The sequence below is a fragment of the Protopterus annectens genome, chromosome 2.part2, assembly GCF_019279795.1.
Source record: "Protopterus annectens isolate FY-2018-M chromosome 2.part2, PAN1.0, whole genome shotgun sequence".
NCBI lineage: Eukaryota > Metazoa > Chordata > Ceratodontiformes > Protopteridae > Protopterus > Protopterus annectens.
Genome location: NC_056730.1, coordinates 37,485,390 through 37,503,502, shown reverse-complemented (window position 1 = coordinate 37,503,502; position 18,113 = coordinate 37,485,390). Strand labels below are relative to the sequence as shown.

The 18,113-nt window shown below is 37.3% G+C and overlaps 1 protein-coding gene across 4 annotated transcripts in view; it reads left to right on the top strand.

The window, feature by feature from the left end:
* The window catches only part of THBS4 (thrombospondin 4), a 972,706-nt gene that overhangs the window by 208,130 nt on the left and 746,463 nt on the right, over nucleotides 1–18,113 (top strand). For 3 of the 4 annotated variants that reach the window (XM_044063723.1, XM_044063722.1, XM_044063721.1), the window contains exon 5: nucleotides 11,933–11,956. The exons of the other annotated variant lie outside the window; for it this stretch is intronic. In XM_044063723.1, coding sequence (XP_043919658.1) covers nucleotides 11,933–11,956 — 24 coding nt within the window. The remainder of the gene's footprint in view (nucleotides 1–11,932; nucleotides 11,957–18,113) is intronic. 4 annotated transcript variants of the gene reach the window in all.

The following is an 18,113-nucleotide window of genomic DNA, read 5'->3' as shown; positions in this document are numbered from 1 at the left end:
CCCTTGCGAGCCATTTTAAGCCTATCCAGTTATCCCTTGTGAGACTCAAACCCTGCACCTTGTGTTTGTAAGGCAAACACCTTAATCATTAGGCCACCCTCCCAACTGCATGTTGTGTCACATCTTCCCTGGACAGATTTCCCCTGAATTTTTCCATCATTTTACTTATTTAGTTTATCTATCTTTCTAGCTATCTATTATATATTTTGCTCATCACTCCTGTTGAAAGTCATTCCTCTGGTCTTCATTATCCTTATTTGTTCCATCTAAGGCAGCAGCAACTCCCAGGAGGTTGCCATTCAGGAAGTCATCAATTAAAGTTTCATGCCCTACTCTCCTTATCCTCATGGCAACACTGATAAGTGGGTACCCCTCAATACCAGCATTTGGACATGCATACCCTTAAACCTGGCTACAACACTGACTTATGAATTGGTGGACATAGATCCCAGCCCTACGCGCTGCATTTTGTTGTTACATATACCCTTTCCCAGCTGAAAGTAGTATAGGAGACCATGCTGTCTCCCTCCCCTGATGACGGCTAAGACAATGGTGGCCTGTCTGCTGCATTTTCCGCAGTCAACTCATCCAGTACTTGGGTCACTTTGTATTGCCAGGTTGTCTGTTATACAGTCGAAGCTGCATGTCTGTGCACCACAGAGCAGGCTGTTTTCCATTCTTCTTATGTAGTTAGACACTATGCCTTGCTTGTCACACTCACTACTTACTATCCCAACTTGTTCTAAGTTATGTTTCTTCAGAAGTGTTGATAACAGTTTGACATTTTTCTATTATAAAGCCAAATCAAACAAACCATCTACACACTTACTTTAGGTAACATTTTAACTGTAAAATACTTTTTATCATCCATCTGCTTACTTTGTTCTATAAGATTGTTTTAACATATTTTTCATTAATTTGTAGCAGCTTAAAATGAGCATTTTTAGAATCCTCTAGCTTCTGATTCATATATTAAAAAAAAATCGCATTCCCTTTCGTACACATAGATTCTGTGCTGTTAAAGTTCTTTTTGACAAACAGCAGAGTTGTGGAACAGTTTTCCAGCTGAGACAGCAGAGGCTTGGAGATGGTCAGTAGTGATCAGTCCCAGCAATGAAATACAATTTGTTGGATGGATAAGAGATACATACATATAAATATTCCAGGCACAGGCAATAGTGTCCTTCTAGCCTGCCAAAACAGTCATTCCCATAATAAGTGCTTGCTTTAATATATTTTGCTAGTCTATTTTGTGCTTTAGCTGCTCTCCCAGAGAACCAGTTAGTACATTTCTCATTTCTATATAATCTTCCACACAGGTCGCCTTATGATTCTCTACTACTTTTTGATAACCCTAAACATCCTTAGATGTAGTTGCCTCTAAATGCCCTACATACCTGAATAAGATTTCCTCTTAAATATCTATATGAGACACTGTACAACTTCAGATATTTTAATCTTTCATAATAAATTAAATATTCGCACCCATGAATGCCCAAAGTATATTTCCTCTGTACTACTTCTAATTTACTTGTGCTTCTTTTCTTATAAGGTTTCTGTATATTGCTATTCCATACTCAAGTTTCGGTCTAATATAACTGCTAAGCAATTATTTCATCATTTTGGATTTCCTAGACTTTATAAACCTTTTAAAAAGCCCATAGTTCTATAACTACCATTAACCAATTTGTTGATTTGATTAGAAAAACTCAAAGCTGGATCTATCCCTATGTCCAGGTCCTTAAATGTATCTACAGTTTCAGTCACTCTGTACTGTATTAAATTTTCACCCTTCAATCTGTGTTCCCCCAAATCTCATATGCTTATTTTTTTATGTATTTATTGGCACATTATTTTCCTGTGCCCAAATGACTGATTTAGTCAAGTTCTTTTGTAGACATGTCATATCTGTAACAGATGTAATCAGTTTACAGATTTCAAGCCATTTGCATACTGATTCTAGAACACCTCAGATGAAAAATATAGTTCTGAAAGATACAACCTAAACAGGTATGGGCCTAGGATAGAGCCCTGTGGGACACCCTGACTGTAACCTGGAATTTTGCCTGTCTTGTTGCTGTATGATGCTTGCCATGTCCCATTTGTAAGACATGCAGCTATCCATCTTACTAAGAGTACATAAATACCTAGTTACTCTAATTTATTGAACAGTGTTGTGTGTATGACCCTGTTAAAGGCCGAATTTAAGTCTATATAAATTGCATCCCAACACAATTTTTTTTTCATTTATAGCTGTTATTATATTGTTATAGAGCATCATGTTACACGTGATTATAGATCTATTTTCAACATATGCATGTTGATATATGGTTTCAAGTCCCAAAATTTCCAATTCCAACAATAATTTATCCAAAAGTAGTCTTCGCCATTATTTTTCCACAACAATAAAGTAAACTTATGGGTCTGTATGACTCTGGGTTTGTCCTATTTCCCCATTCCCTTAAAGATGAGTTTAACAAGTACATGTCTCCAATCTTTTGGAATCTCCACATTCTTAAATGATTTAGTGAGTAACAAATATAATGGTGTTGTAAGCTCATGTTGAGGTATTCTCAGGTCATTATTATTAATTCCATCTGTAAAATGTCTTTCAGACATGAACTAGGCCAAATGGCAGGTTACATCACACATCCATTCATTCACTCAGTTATTCTCCTTACCCACTTAAGCCATGTCAAATCTGTGGTGAGCTAGAGCCCATGCCAGGAGATAACAGGGATAAAGAAGATGTCAGACATGGATGGGATGCAAGTGCGCACCTCAGACACACACACACACACACACACACACACACACACACACACACACACACACACACACACACACACATCAGACATAGATATATACACACACACACACAGACACAGACTGAAGGTGGTCGTTTATAATCGTACCTAGCAGTTTGGTGTGGGATGCCAGTTCTATACTGCTCTTGTTAGATAAACAAACATTAAAGGTAGTTTCTTGGGAGGGGAGAGAGTGTTAGAGGAACAGTAGTAGTTTTTTTATTTTTTTATTTTTTTTTTGTATTTAGGAGGAGTTGTGAATTGTTGACCCAGGAGAAGAATTTCTGGGTGGGTGTTTGGAACACGAGAGGTGTCATAGCAGCACATATTAGAAGTATTGCACTTTGGAGGTGTCTTTGGCTGCTGTGATTAGGTCATTGATAAATAAGCTAAACAGTAATGGTCCCAGGATGGAGCCTTGTCGGACTCTGATGGCTATAGGCAGGAAAGAGGAGAAATCATCTTGTCATTTCACTGCTATGGACCTATTAGTGAGGTAACTAAGAAACAAGTTAAATGAGGAGGGTGATAGCTCACAGAAAGAGAGTTTAGTTAGGAGAATTCAATGACTGACTTTGTTGAATGCCTTGGATAGATCCAGAAATAGGGATGAGGTTAGAATACCTGAATTTCTATTGTAATTTATTATATCTGTGAACCTTAAAAGGTTGCCCTTTCACTCCTAAAACTTTTGGATTGTTCTAATAAATCACTGCGGATTACAATCAGTGATGCTAGATGTTAGAGTTTCATACTTCGTATTGTTCAGAAAATGCATGTTGATGTAAAATCTGTCATCCTACTATTTTTAAGTGAATGAGTAATATTTAAAAATGTATTTATTACTTATTTGTTTACATTTGTTGACCAAGAAAGTCCGAATGGGTAAAATACCCCTTTTCAGAGGAGGCCTGGGGAAAAAAAAAACCTCTGTAAAAAGAAACAATATACAAAGTATTAGATATTCAAAGTAACAAATGTTTTAGTAAAGTAATATTTGCTTTAGTAAATAATGAACTAATGAAATACTCTACAAAACATTAAAAAAAATAATTCACAGTAGTGGTAGTTATTAAATAACTCAAATGCATCATAGTAAGTCATGGTAGGAAGCTGAAACGTTAAGAAGTAATAGACAAGGATGGTGGCCTAATGGTTAAGGTGTTTGCCTTGCAAGCACAAGGTACAGGGTTTGAGTCTCACAAGGGATAATTGGCTAGGCTTAAAATGCCTCACAAGGGCAGTTAGCTTAGTACTAAACTATGAACCTATGAACAATGGGCAAAGCATACATCTTCAACCTGATTGGATCATGAGTGGTCGCCAACAGGATGTTAATATATAGATTATGCCCAGTAAAAATCAAGTCTGCCACTTAGAACCTTAGAAAAAGCAAATAGCCACCATTTTTGTTACTCTTGTTAAACAGGGCTTTGCTTTCAGCATAAAGTAATAATAAAGGTAATTAAAAAAAACTCAAGTAGAAAAAAATAACTGTAATCGCACTAACAAGGATATGCTGTTTTATTTAAATCTCACTAGGAGCAGTTTAAAAAAGCTGCATTTAGTGAGATGAAAAACTAAACAAAAAAATTTAATTCTGCATGAAAGAGTTTATGTGTATGTCCATGTGGGTTTGTATATGTATGAAAGAAAGAGGCATAGACACAGACAGAGATGGACAGAATGAACAAGTGAGAGTGCTCTCTCAACTTCTTTCTTCAGGAATTCTGATCCAGTGAGATATCTAGTTTAACTGTAATCCTCAGCAATTTACCAGAAAATAGAGGAGGCAAATTACAGACGTTCTACAAAATCAGAGTCAGTTGGAAGGTTGCAGTGCTTTGCACTGTGTGCTTTTTTTTTCATTCATTTGACTACAATGAAAGGTGAGGTGTTTCCTGTCAAGAAAGTAGCTGGCACGTGTGTGTGTGTGTGTGTGTGTGTGTGTGTGTGTGTGTGTGTGTGTGTGTGTATGTATGTGTGTGTCTCTTTCCTTCTGTATGTGTTTGTGTTTTATGTGAGAGTGTGTGTGTGTGTGTTTATAATTCAGTACTTCTACAACATATATTTTGAATGTAAGCTACTTCCTCCAACAAAAATTGCATACTGCACAGCAAACAATAGAGCTAAAATAAACCATGTACCCAAGTTAATAAGAAAAAAATGACAATGAAAGAAAAAGTTAGAGTCTGGAATACCTGAAAACAAATTAAAACTCAATCCAGCCAGCAAAACCTATGATAAAACTTGAAAAAAAAAATATATATAAATATATATATATATATATATATATATATATATATATATATACACACACACACGCACACACACACACACACACACACACACACACACACACACACACACACACACCATGAAAACCAATACCAAATGTTTCTGATCCTCCATCAACAAACGTATACATCCTGGCCACACTACCAAACCAAACCTTCTACTAATTGCACTAATAACAGCACTGCCAGTCAATTCAATACACATTTTATCAATTACAGTAACTTCCCTTTTAAACAACTCTACCACCTGAAATACTTTACCCCCTCCAAAGTCAATGAATAATCCAAATACATTTGATTTTGAACCCATCCCTACATTCACCATCAGAGAATATATTCTCAAACTAAATACAACTAGATTTGCCCGACAATTTTCTTGTTGAGTGTATTACACTTACAGCAGACACCCTAGTTTACCAAATCTCCATCCTAATAAACTGCTCCATCACTGAAAGCTACACCCCTAAAAATTTAGAAAAAAAATCCTTATATCCCACCCAACACAAATGTGGCTTCTCTACTGATATCCCCAATTAAAGTCCAATAGCTATTCTGTCCTTCCTATCCAAATTATTAGGAACGTGGCCAATCCCAGCTACTTAAATTTGTTACTGCAAACAACCTACTAAGTCCCTCACAACACAGTTTCCATCTGTAGCATAGCCCTACAACAGCTCTGCTCAGCCTTGCTACCACCGACAGTAATAGAAATGCAGGGAATTTAATAGATGATTTTTCCTTGATTTGTCAAAAGCTTTTGACAGTGTCTCACCAAAAGCTGCCCTACAAACTCTCTCCTCTAGGACTTCAACGCCCATCTCTCACCTAGTTCAACAGCTATATCAGCAATAAACTTGAAGCTGTAAAATGGGAAAATGATGCCTTTCCATTTCTCTCCGTGAACATTGAGGTGCCTCCATGATTTATCCTTGCTCCCTTGCTATTCAGTTTTTTTCATAAATGACATACATACCACAGGTAAACATGCTACCATTATTCAGTATACTGATGATTCTGTGCTCAAGTGAACTGCCAAAAATCTACAACTACTTTAATCGCAAACACAGGAATCCTTCAACTCCACTGAAACATCCCTCTATAAAGCTGAATTATTATTAAACCCTAAAATAAGACCAAATATATTCGGTTCACACCTAAACAATACCTTCTGTTCACCATTACTTCTTCTGAATGCACCAGAATTGAACTTGTAACTCATTCCAAGCTCCTAGGTGTCATCACACATGATGCCATGAAACTTAACCAAATAAATCAAGCTGTCAGTAAAACACACACAAACCTTGACACACTATATTGAGACAAACCTTACCTGACTAACCAGACTAGGCAAACTATTTCCTATACTGTTACCCACCTTTTTATATACTTCCTTTCTTATATCAGCTGCAAGCTACCCAAATAACTATGCCAGAAAAATGCTACTACAAAATAGTTGATATGCCTTATAGATCCCATCGCTGCATGGTAGTAAAACAAATTAAATGGCTAGAATTGCCTCACTAGTTAATATCAACACAACTAAAAACCATTTACAGTCTCATTTTCCAACTTGAAAAATGTCAAGAACTAAAAAATGTTAAACAACCTTACTCCCCATTCAGGACTATTTGCTTTATTGGCAAATTTTTACTTCACCCAATTAAATCAAACAATACTGCGAGTGACTCACTGTTTTCTTCTCACATCTCTATAAAGTTTAGAATTCCATTCCCCCTCTCACTCAAACAAAATTAGTAACCTGAAATTCTTCAAGCTACTATTGAAACAACACATAAAGGTCTCGGGCTTTGCTCATGTACCACCTGGCTAATCCCTGTAAACTAGCCTTATCCACATTGTTTCATCCTGCTTTAAAATGGCTAAGTGGCCAGTAATAGTCAAGCTTATCCTGTACTATTACATCTACTTGCCCACATACACTGTACCTACTACTATAAAATGCTATGGGTTTAAATCTTGTTTTTCTACACACTCATTCTGATCTACCTTTGAATGATTTTTCATATAATTGTGATGTCTATATCCTGATTATAATATATTTGTATGCTGACTATCCATATGTACCCTGATAAAGGTTTTGTTTTTCCACTATTGTATAGTCAGACAATTATTGTTTTTTTTTTTTTATTATTATTATTGTATACTTAGATGATTCAGTACACTATGCATGTATGTATGTATACATGTATGCACGTATGTATGTATACATGTATGTGTGTATGTCTTTTCTGTCTGGACCTCCATTGTAAAAGGGTTTTCTACCCAGTTGGACTTTCTTGGTCAACAAAAGAAAAAATAAATACAACTGTGAAACATTGGGCAGAGGAACTTTACATCAAACATATAAAAATGTATATATGAATGCAAAATGAAATATAAAATGATTCAACATATAACCCATTGTCTAAGCACAATAATGCCCTTTAGGGTAGGTATGATAGAAGAAATAATTCCCTTCGAGAGGTGTAGCCCTTCTGCCAGCAGCTTCAGGCCTCACAACATCCTTGAGTATGTGTTATTACCCATATAACACCTACCTTACCAGGCATTATTGACTGCTTAAATAATCTTTGGAAAACAGTAGTTTTACAACATTTTATAGGCTCATAGGTTCATAGGTGTTTACTGGGCTAACAACCACAAGGGACTTTTAAGCCTAACCATGCATCCCAAATCTCTGACAAGTTCTGGTACCCTTGATAAGGTTAAGCAGGGGCTTGGGAGGTGAAACATTTACAAGAAGGGGCCTGGGAGATGAACCATTTACAGGTTGCCTGTGTCCATTAGAGACACAGGCGCCAAACCAGGGATGAATTTCCTATTCCCCATCCACTTGTCAAAGTTATCCTTGAATTGGGTTATGGAGGAATTCTGCATCACATGGATGGTGAGCCAGTTCCAGAGAAGGGGTTGTCTCTGGAATACATACCTGTCTATCCATCAGGTCCTATTTATGTCACAGGAAAGGTTTAAGTCTTTAGAATGGGTAATTCTGGTACTGTTTGTTTTTCAGATATACAGGAGCTCCATCAGAGTGGGGTCTGACAAGGGCTTGTATGCCAGAGATAGATCTCCCCCCAACAGCCTTTAGTGGACTAAATATAGGGATGGAGTCTTGAGGTTGTCTGCATAGGACATATTACTTACGCTTTGCATTCTTTTAGTGAGGAATCTCTGTGGGCATTCCAATTGTTGTATATGCCTGGTTAGGTACATACAAAGGGAACATTGTACACAGTGATAGGTCTGGTGAATGCTGAATACAGTGGAACAATGTCTTTCTTCGACCTAGATGGCATACCTTTGTTTATAAGTTGGACAACATAAAATAATTTTCTCACTACTGTAGACATGTAATGGTCAAAGGCTAAATTACTATCTGTGTGCCCCCAAGTCTCCGACTACTGGGTCAACTCTTAGGGGTGTGTTGTCAATATGATAGATACCAGGGGTGGATGACTTCATGAAGGATATTATTATGCATTTTTTAGCACCAGTTTTTGTCTGTGTCAGCCCTTCCTGGAGAACATTTATGTCGATGGGTGATTCAATGACAGCTCCTACTTTGCAACTATCTGAAAATTTAGTCAGCCAGAAGCCGTTGATGCTAGCCTTGACGTCAGAGAAGTAAATGTCAAAAAGGAGTGGTCCCAGGTCTGATCCCTGAGGAATTCCCCACTTCTAAATTCCTGGGTCCTGTCAGTGAGGCAGCTGGCTATCTATCAGATTATGTAAAGGTTTGTACCTAACCTCTTATGTTGATCAACAATGTCCAGGTGAGGGATTGTGTCAGATGCCTTAGCCAGGTCAAGATAGGCAGCGTGAACCATTTTGCCCTCATCCATTGTCTTGATGACCTTCTCGAAGAAGCTCACCAAGTCGAGTGGGCATGACCTTCCCTTGATGAAACCAAATTGGGTTGGGTCCAGTGTCTGGAGGTTTCCTATATCATTATTGATCATTTAATTGATAATTCTTTCCATGACTTTGCATATGAGACTAGTGAGACTTATGGGTCTGTAGTTTCCAGTGTCTGCATATGGACAGCCTTTGTGCAGAAGGATGACTGTTGCTGTTCTGCATTCATGAGGCATGAAGCCTGTTTGGAAGCTACAGTTAAACAACAATTCCAGACAGCCTGATAGGTCATGTTTCATGCAATTTAGCAGGCATCCTGGGATATTGTCTGGGCCTATTGATGCAGTGTTTTTGACCATAGAGAGACCATTAAGGACCTGCTCCGTAGTGATAGCAGGGGGAGTTTTATTTGATAGTATTTCCTGTGGGAAAGTTGAGGGGTAGAGAGGGGTAAAACTGGAGCTGAATTTGTCGGCTAATAGGTTTGCTCTATTTTCTGTATCAGCATAGGTGGCTCCATTTACAATGAGTTCTGTACACAATTTTGTATTGCCTTTGAGGTTGCAGACATAGCTAAAGAATGCCTTTTGCTGTCATTGGCCTGGGAGGCCAAATTTACCTCAAATTTGGCTTTGGTAGACTTTATCTGTCCTCTAAGTTTTTGTTTAGTTTGATGAGAGTGTTTTTATCCTGCTGGGTGTTGCACCTCCTAATTTTTGCTATGATTATCTTCCTTCTGTTATACAGTTTATCAATGTTGTGATTCCACCAGGGCGGCTTGTTTTTTGAGTTAGCTCTTTACTTTCTCCTGGTGGGTACAGCTGCCTCTATACAGCTATTAACATGCATGTATAGGGTTTTTGTGAACGGTTCTGCATAGGCAACAGTGTTCTCAGGGATTATGGGGTCTTGAAATTTTGCCAGATTATCACTTAATAGTAAGAAGTTATCCTTAGAGAAATTTGTAAATATTCCAGGGTTAGCCGGGGTTCCAGGTTTTAATTTTTACTTCAAAGGAGACCATTTTGTGGTCTGACCTTACAAGTGAAGACATTACACTAGGGGGTGTGCAGCTCTCTCCAATATTAGTGAGGACTAGATGCGGTATGGTTTTACCCCTTGTTGGTGTAGTCACAATCTGGTCCAGGGAGTTTGTACTGATAAAATCCAGGAATCTCTGTGCCTGTCCATTTGGTGTCATATACAATTCCCAGTTAATACTGGAATAATTAAAGTTGCCCGTGAATATGGTACTGGATTGAATGGTGTGTGTTTCCAATAAGTTTAAATACATGGTTTGGGTTTCCTGGGTCATAGAGGGGCCCTATAGCTTACAAGGAAGTGGTATGGGATTTTGCCTCTGCTGATTTGAACAGGAAGAATCTCAAGTGCATCATCCTGTTTGGCCAGCCTTGAGGTACATTTATTTTTGATATAAATCGAGACACCTCCACATTTAGTCCCTGACTGTGTATTAACTGGTCTAAATGTGTGGAAGGCATTATAACCTTGCACTGTCGGTATGCTTTCTGCAGCTTTAAACCATGTCTCAGTGACTGCACAGGCATCAGCATTCTCTAGGGTGATAAGAGGTTCTAAGGAGTGGAGTTTTTTTGTTTAGACTCCTAGCACTGAGCCGTTAAACCTTTAGATTTTCTTGGTTTTGACTTGCAATGTCAGAAGTACTTTCAGTTTGTCATTGCCTAAAAAAGGCACTGTGGGGAGAACAATGTTTAGCTAATATTTGAAAGCCTAGAGGGAGAGGTGCAGACCATCCCTGCCAAAGCATCGTGGTCTATTGACCATCTCCTTCTATGCTAAAAAATATTGCCCCCCCCCCCTTACAATTTATGAAGGAATAGACTGAAGAGGTGAAAAGAGAAACAGAACACAAACAATTGTCCTTGATTTTGGGCCTTTGTCCCCCTACTTACTTTGGTGTGGATCAGATTTCTTGAGCAAAGAAATTGAGAGGTATTCATGAATGGTGTGTATTTTTGCTGGCTCTGCTGCCAAGTTCTCAATGGGAGAGTAATGGTGCTACATGTGAATGCAGATATTCACGTGAATTCTCTGCTGTTACTAGAATTATAATGAGAAAAGCTGAAACAAGAGGTAAGTATAACAAAAGAAAGGATTGCTGGACTAGGGCAAGATATATGGCCTCGTTCACTATCAAAGCCTTTTTGATTTCACATACCTCTTAACTGCCCAGATTTTCACAGAATGTCCAAATTTTTGCTTCATATTTTTTGGTCTTTTCCTCATAAAATTTGTGGTTTTCTGAAAAATCATTGAGGAACGAAGTCATTAAATAACAAGTGCTATTTGAGTTTCAGATTTCATATCCTTCAGAAAATGCTTAGTAATGCAAAACCTGCTATTCTGTCAATGTTCTAAGTTTATAAAGCAATATCTATGAATTATCTCCGTTTTGGGCTTTTGTCACCACATTATTTTTGGCTTTGTCCAGCATTCTTCCTCTAGTGGTTGAGGAGTGTGTAAGGTCAAGCTTTGATTTAATATTAAAACTTTAAATAGCAATGGTTGTATCCCAGGTTTGGATTTTACAGTATCTGTATAGTATGCTTCCCAAACCTAGTGACTATGTATGCAACTGAGAGAATATACCCGTTTTCATATACATTTTGACGGACCTCGGGATTATGCTGGTATATAAACTGAACAGCAGTTGTCTAAATTTATTTGATAGAGCAGTATGTATGTCATTATATAGTTTTTCATGAAATCAGTGTTTAGAGCCCATAAGTGCTTAAAAGTGAAAAATATATTTTATTAACGTGACTAGATTTAGACTTAAAGATTTAAGAGGTGAAAAGTTGTTTAAGTTATAATCTGACATTTTCACAAATGGGTCATGTTTAAATTATATGCAGTCATGAATGCAAGAAATGGTACCACTGAATATTATTTTTCTTTATTTTGCAGTTTATAGTGGTGGGTCCATCTCAGGTGAGTCTTCACACTAATTATGAGGTAAATATGTTGTTTGCATCATTAATCCCTGGTACAAGTCTTCTTTGCATTTGCAGGGGCTATAATTTAGAAATGCTATTTAGACTAGTGTCATTCTATTTTAATTTTCACAAATGTGATTTTTTTTCCAGCCAGGTGCATGCTATGGTGATATCAGTGATGCAGCTTTTAATATATCAGTAAATATAAAAAGTATTGCAAGTCTGTTTGCTCCAGCTTATACATGACAGACCTTCCACTGAGTCTAGGTCTGCAGTAATGCCTGAGGACAAACTAAGTCAAATCCTCTTAAGTCTACTTGATAGGTTACTGTTTGTTCAGGGGAATGCCTTTTCTAGATGTTTCTTTTACATCTTGAACAGAAATCAGATACTTTTAACGGTTCAAAAACTTAGCCTTGGGATACAGATTCTACAAAACCAGCAAATGTGTACAGTTTTAGTGAAAGAAACAGGATGTAACTACATTGGACCGGTTCTAAAACAACTGCATCACAAATAAACCCTAGTGTCTGAACACTTGCACCATCTTATGGCAGCTTTCAAAACTGTAAACCAAATAAGGTAGTGTATAAATGTGTATGCAAGATGTTGTAATACACCACACATTTTAATATGCTAAGAAATAGCTACCTACATGAATAGTGGTTTACAGTAGTGTGGATATTGAAAACTTGGAATTCTGTGTATAACTATTGCTATATATCTATATATAACTGCAAATGCTCATAAGAGCAAACACAGACAAATCGATCATTTTAAACATGGTAAAATGATCGAACATCGAAAAAAATGAAAACTAATTTGTGTAGGTGGGTGCGCCCTCCTACCCCCTGCTAATTATATGTACTAACTCTAAGATCACACAGCCACTTTACCATGCTGCAGTATGATCCAGTGCAAAATGCTGCCAGCAGAAACTCGATGTAACAGGGCATTTGCTCATGAGTGTTCACATTTTTACAGTATTAAAAAGCGTTTGCTCATGTGAGCGTTCACTCTTGTCAACTGTAAGCACATATACATGTGTATGTGTGTGTATGTATATGTATATATATATATATCTACATATATATATATATATATATATATATATATATCCATATATATATATATATATATAAACACACACACACAGTATATTTGCACAACATTAATATATAATGAGACAATGGTCTGACACTGAAGAAGCTTAATTTATATTTTCTGTACTAGAATATCTGGCTAAATTACTGGTTCTTCTGTGAAATCAGTATGCATTCTTACTTTTTCCAAATAAGACAATTCACTTTTATCTGCCATAGCCCTTCAGCTGAATAGGTATATACCTTTCATACACAAAACACGTAGTTGTAGGTTTAATAAGTAAATCTAAAGATTTTGGAGGAATATTTCTCTTCTATCTTAACTGATACAGGTTCTTCAGTTGCAACTTACACCAATATCTCAAGTGAAATTAATCTTCCTTTGAAATTTTTAAAACATTTTTGACTAGGATTCCTGACATGGATACACCCACAAAGCAGGTCAGGATTAGAAACATCAAATTCCCCTCAAAAAACTGTTAAGATAGCTAATCCTGAAAGAGATGCAGCTTGAAATGTGTAGATGTACACAGCAAATATATACTGATCAATCAGGAGCAAGTCTAAAATAATGACCAAGCAATAGGGTTGCCATCTTTCTTTGTGGCTAAAACCAGACTAAAGTCACACCCCTCACATCACCCATAACTCGACCCATTCCCCATCCCTCTCTCATCCGTGCCCCACCCATTTTATGTCATCACCGTGACATCAGTTGATGGGAACGCCCTCTTTTTTTCTGTGTCGGATGCCTGCTTTCAGACGATTTACAAATGTCCCTGCCAGTAGTGCTAAGCTAAACATCACCACACTCCATTGTCATTCTGATACAATGCTGTGTCTGGAAAGGTTTGTTAAAGAATACTTTGCAATGTGAAAATCATAAATACTTTACTGCATCTTCCCATATTTGCTTAGCAAAGTAAATGTTCATTATTTAATTTAAAGTTGTTGGACTATCCAATCATGAGATCCTATTTTAACTGAAATTCCAGAAAGAGCAGATATCATAAATTGCATTTAATTATATGCAAAACAATTGCAGAACGCACTCAATAAAAAGCAGTCAATATACACCACATGTATGCACAAAAATGCGAAACACACGTATAACATAAACAGATATACATAACAAAAAACAGTAGTAACTCCTCTACTTTCTTTACCCACACTTTCAAAACGTTTTTCCAAGAACTTTCCTTACAAGCTACATTACTCTATAAAACAAACCATTCTTACAATTTAGCTGATTAAGATTTCATTACCTCCATACCAATGCAATGCATACAGTACTAGCAACTATATTAATTCCATACTAATGCGTACAGTACTAGCAACTACTGATAATCGCAAAACACCTAAGGTCTAAACTGCTAATGTTTAAAGAAACAAAAACATAAATCAGATTTCTTACTAAAAGTATAATAAACTTAAATTTAGTAATATAGACATAAATACAGAGAACACCCACAAAATAACAGTTTTAATTCATTAACAGCCTAAAAGGTAATTATGCATTTCATTACCAATACTCTACAACCTGGGATGCACAGATCGTCAGTAACCAAATGTTTTTTTTTTTTTTTTATGTCAACACATAGCAGCAAAGTTCAGTGTTGCAACTTGCTTTAAAATATATAAATAATAATGCCTTATCATAGAAACTCACCGCTCTGTTCGCCCAAAAACACCAGCTTGAATTTCCTCAGAGGATTCCCGAAATCACCTTCTGCTGACATGATAAGATGACGGCGACGCACAGAACGAAAGGCAGGGAACCGAGCAGGGCCGGGGTCTGTTGCAGGCAGCAACTGCAGAATGGACAACTGGGAGTCTACTGGACTCAAGTGAAACTAAGTGGGTGGCCCTGATGGTTTCCAGTACTAGTAATGGCACTTGCTGGTTACTAAGCCGCAATACAACCCAAGCGACTAAGCAGTGATTGCCAAGTATAGCACTACCTCTTCCCACAACCTCCAGCCACCTCTGTGTAACTAAGGGGGGACTAAAGGTAATTGAACTACAACAACCTAAAGTGCTACACAGTCAGAAACCACACCTAATAGCAAATCTGAGCGATGTGTAGATCCTACGATTTACGTGTTGGGAGGAAGCAAGCATGACATTCGTTATATGATGGGTGCTGCTACTGTGTGAAACTTTGTAATTTGTGTTAGTATTCTCTCAGTTGTTCACACTGTAGGTTGTAACCCATATTGGCTACCAAAGGAATAACTAGGGGATTGTTACCCGTGTTTTCTACGATATCATTTACTATTCTTTGTTTTCTCAGTATCAGTACTTCAGCATTTAATTTCAATAACTTAGCAAAATGGCACAAAACCCGGACCTCACCTGTCTGGTTTTGAATGAAATTGGTAACTGGACAGTTTGTCAGAAAACCGGACAGTCTGGTCAAAAACCGGACAGCTGGCAACCCTACCAAGCAAGGTAAAGCGGTTTCTAATGTTACCAGATGAATAATGAACAATAACATCAGCGGTCTGCAGTAATCTTCTGTTTTTGAAGATATGCATTCTGTGCTTTTCCCTATCCATAATAAATCATTACTAAAATAATGTAAAAAAAAGTTAACAGGTTTGCCGAATTTGCTAAGAACCTAATATAATAATTACGTAAACCCAAATATGCTTTCAGCTCAGTAACACCTGTAGGAAATGGAGCCCCAGTTATGGCTTTTTTATTTTAGTCTGTACAGAAAGTAAGCCATGTGCCTGCAGTAAATGTTTCAAATATAGTACTTCTGTTCCAACACAACATGGTAAATTTTCTTAAGCTAAAAATATCCATCCTCTGGTCTTTTCAACATTTCTTCTAAGTTCTGCAAATATTCCTTTAGTGTGGTCCTGACTTGATATGGCCCAAATGAGTGATAACCTGCGGCACTTGTATCCTTTTGTTTTTATGATTCCATTGTGTGAGATATTGCCATGGGTGGGAATAAACAGTAAGTATAGGAGAATGTCCACTGCTGAAAGCATTTCACTACATAAATACAACATCTGACCAACCTTTATTAATGCAACATTAGTCATTTGCTTAGGCTGTTTAATATAGGTACCTATTAGATGACTGAAAGTCAAAACTGTTGACCATTAGAACATCAAATCAAAATGTCAAATATTCAGAAGATCAGCAAATTGTAGTAGCTTGTTTCTGAGATTTGAAAAAAAGCAGTGTTTTACACTTTTGGGCATAGTTTTGATATTCTGACCATTCTATATTGGGTGTTTGATGTACTGAATGTTGACTGTTTGTGATGTCAGCATTCTAACATAGATCTGTTTAATATTCATGGAGTTTACAAAATAAAGTGATCCAGTGTACAAGCTTTTTACATGCATAATGACTGACAGAAACATCTGATTACAACAGCTCATTACAGGCTTCTATACAAACTGACTCAAAATGATTAAGTGAGTCACTAACACTGTATATTTTATATTTTGAAATCAGTAAAATGGCAGCTGTATAATATGCTATTTTCTGCACTTCTCCATTGTGCAAATGTTTACTAATCAGCTCAGTGAGCATTAACGGAAAACCCACCCTCTCCTACAGTTTAACTCAATCCTTAGGTTTCTTTTCTCCCTACAATATGTTTCCAGTACTGGTTAGGTACCAGAAACCTGTTTGTACTTTTTAAAACTTTTATTTCCTTGCATTGGAATCAAAGGAAGGAAAAGCCCACCTCCCTTTTTTAAGTTTAAGTTTTTCACATACTTTGCAGAGGAATTTGTCTCCGCCTGCATGACATGTCATATACACAGTTAAAACTGTGGTTTACCCTGTCAGGTACTACTGCCAATCTTAGATGGGAAATTAATCCTGCTAATGTCAGGAGCACAGCAGCTGATATAAAAAAGACAGAGAAATGTGGAACTGTTTTCCACTGTTTTATTAGGCCATAGCACAATAACCGCTCTACTCTCTTTCCTAGAAACTGTCAATCAAGCCCGAGATTCAGGACACTTAGTTTCTTCTGTTTTACTCGATCTGTCTAAAGCCTTTGATACTGTTTCCCACAAGCACTTTCTCTGTCATCTCTCAAACCTTAATCTCTCACATAATGCTTTATCCTGGTTCTCCAGCTATCTATCAGACAGATCACAGGCAGTCAAGTGGAAGAACTCCATCTCTTCCTTCCTACCTACCCCAACTGGCGTACCACAGGAATCTATCCTTGGGCCAATGCTTTTCAACATCTTCATCAATAACTTTCACACTGCTATTCCTGATGCTAAAATCATTCAATACGCAGATGATTCAACCTTAGTCTGCTCTGCCTCAAACCTTTCTGAATTGCTGACTAAAACCCAAACTGTCTTCTCAACAACTGAAAACTGGATGCGCCAAAACCACCTCTCTCTCTCAATGCAATAAATCAAAGATTCTACTATTCCCTCCCACAAAGACCCTCTCCTACGATAAAAACAACTTCAAAGTCTATAGTCACACCAACTCACCTATAGAAGTGGACTCCTCTGCCAAACTGCTTGGCATTACTATAGATGAACACCTCAAGTTTGATATTCATATTCAACAAAATATTAGGAAAACCCACCAAAAGCTACATATGCTGTATAGGAATAATTGCTTTCTCTCCAACTCTACCAGGCAAACTCCGGCCTCGACTTATCTTCTTCCTTCCTTATTATACGGAGCCCCTCTCCTAACCAACGTGTCCTACTCTATCACCTCTAAACTAGAAAACTGCTACAACAAAATCTCTAAATTTGCCTCTAAATCTAAAAATACTACCCATCACTGCCTAACCCTACAATCCCTGAATTGGCTTGAACTCCCAAACTACCTAGATTATCTCCAACTCACTACTGCATCTAGACTCATATTTCACCCAACAAAATGTCCCGCTCTAACTAACATCCTTCCCCCTTATACACCCAACAGAGCTCTCAGATCTGAAAATCAGAACTTAATTACTATCCATAAACCTAAACATCCTACTGGCCAACTTCTCCTTTCTTTCTCACTAGGCAAAAAATGGAACTCCCTTCCCTCCACACT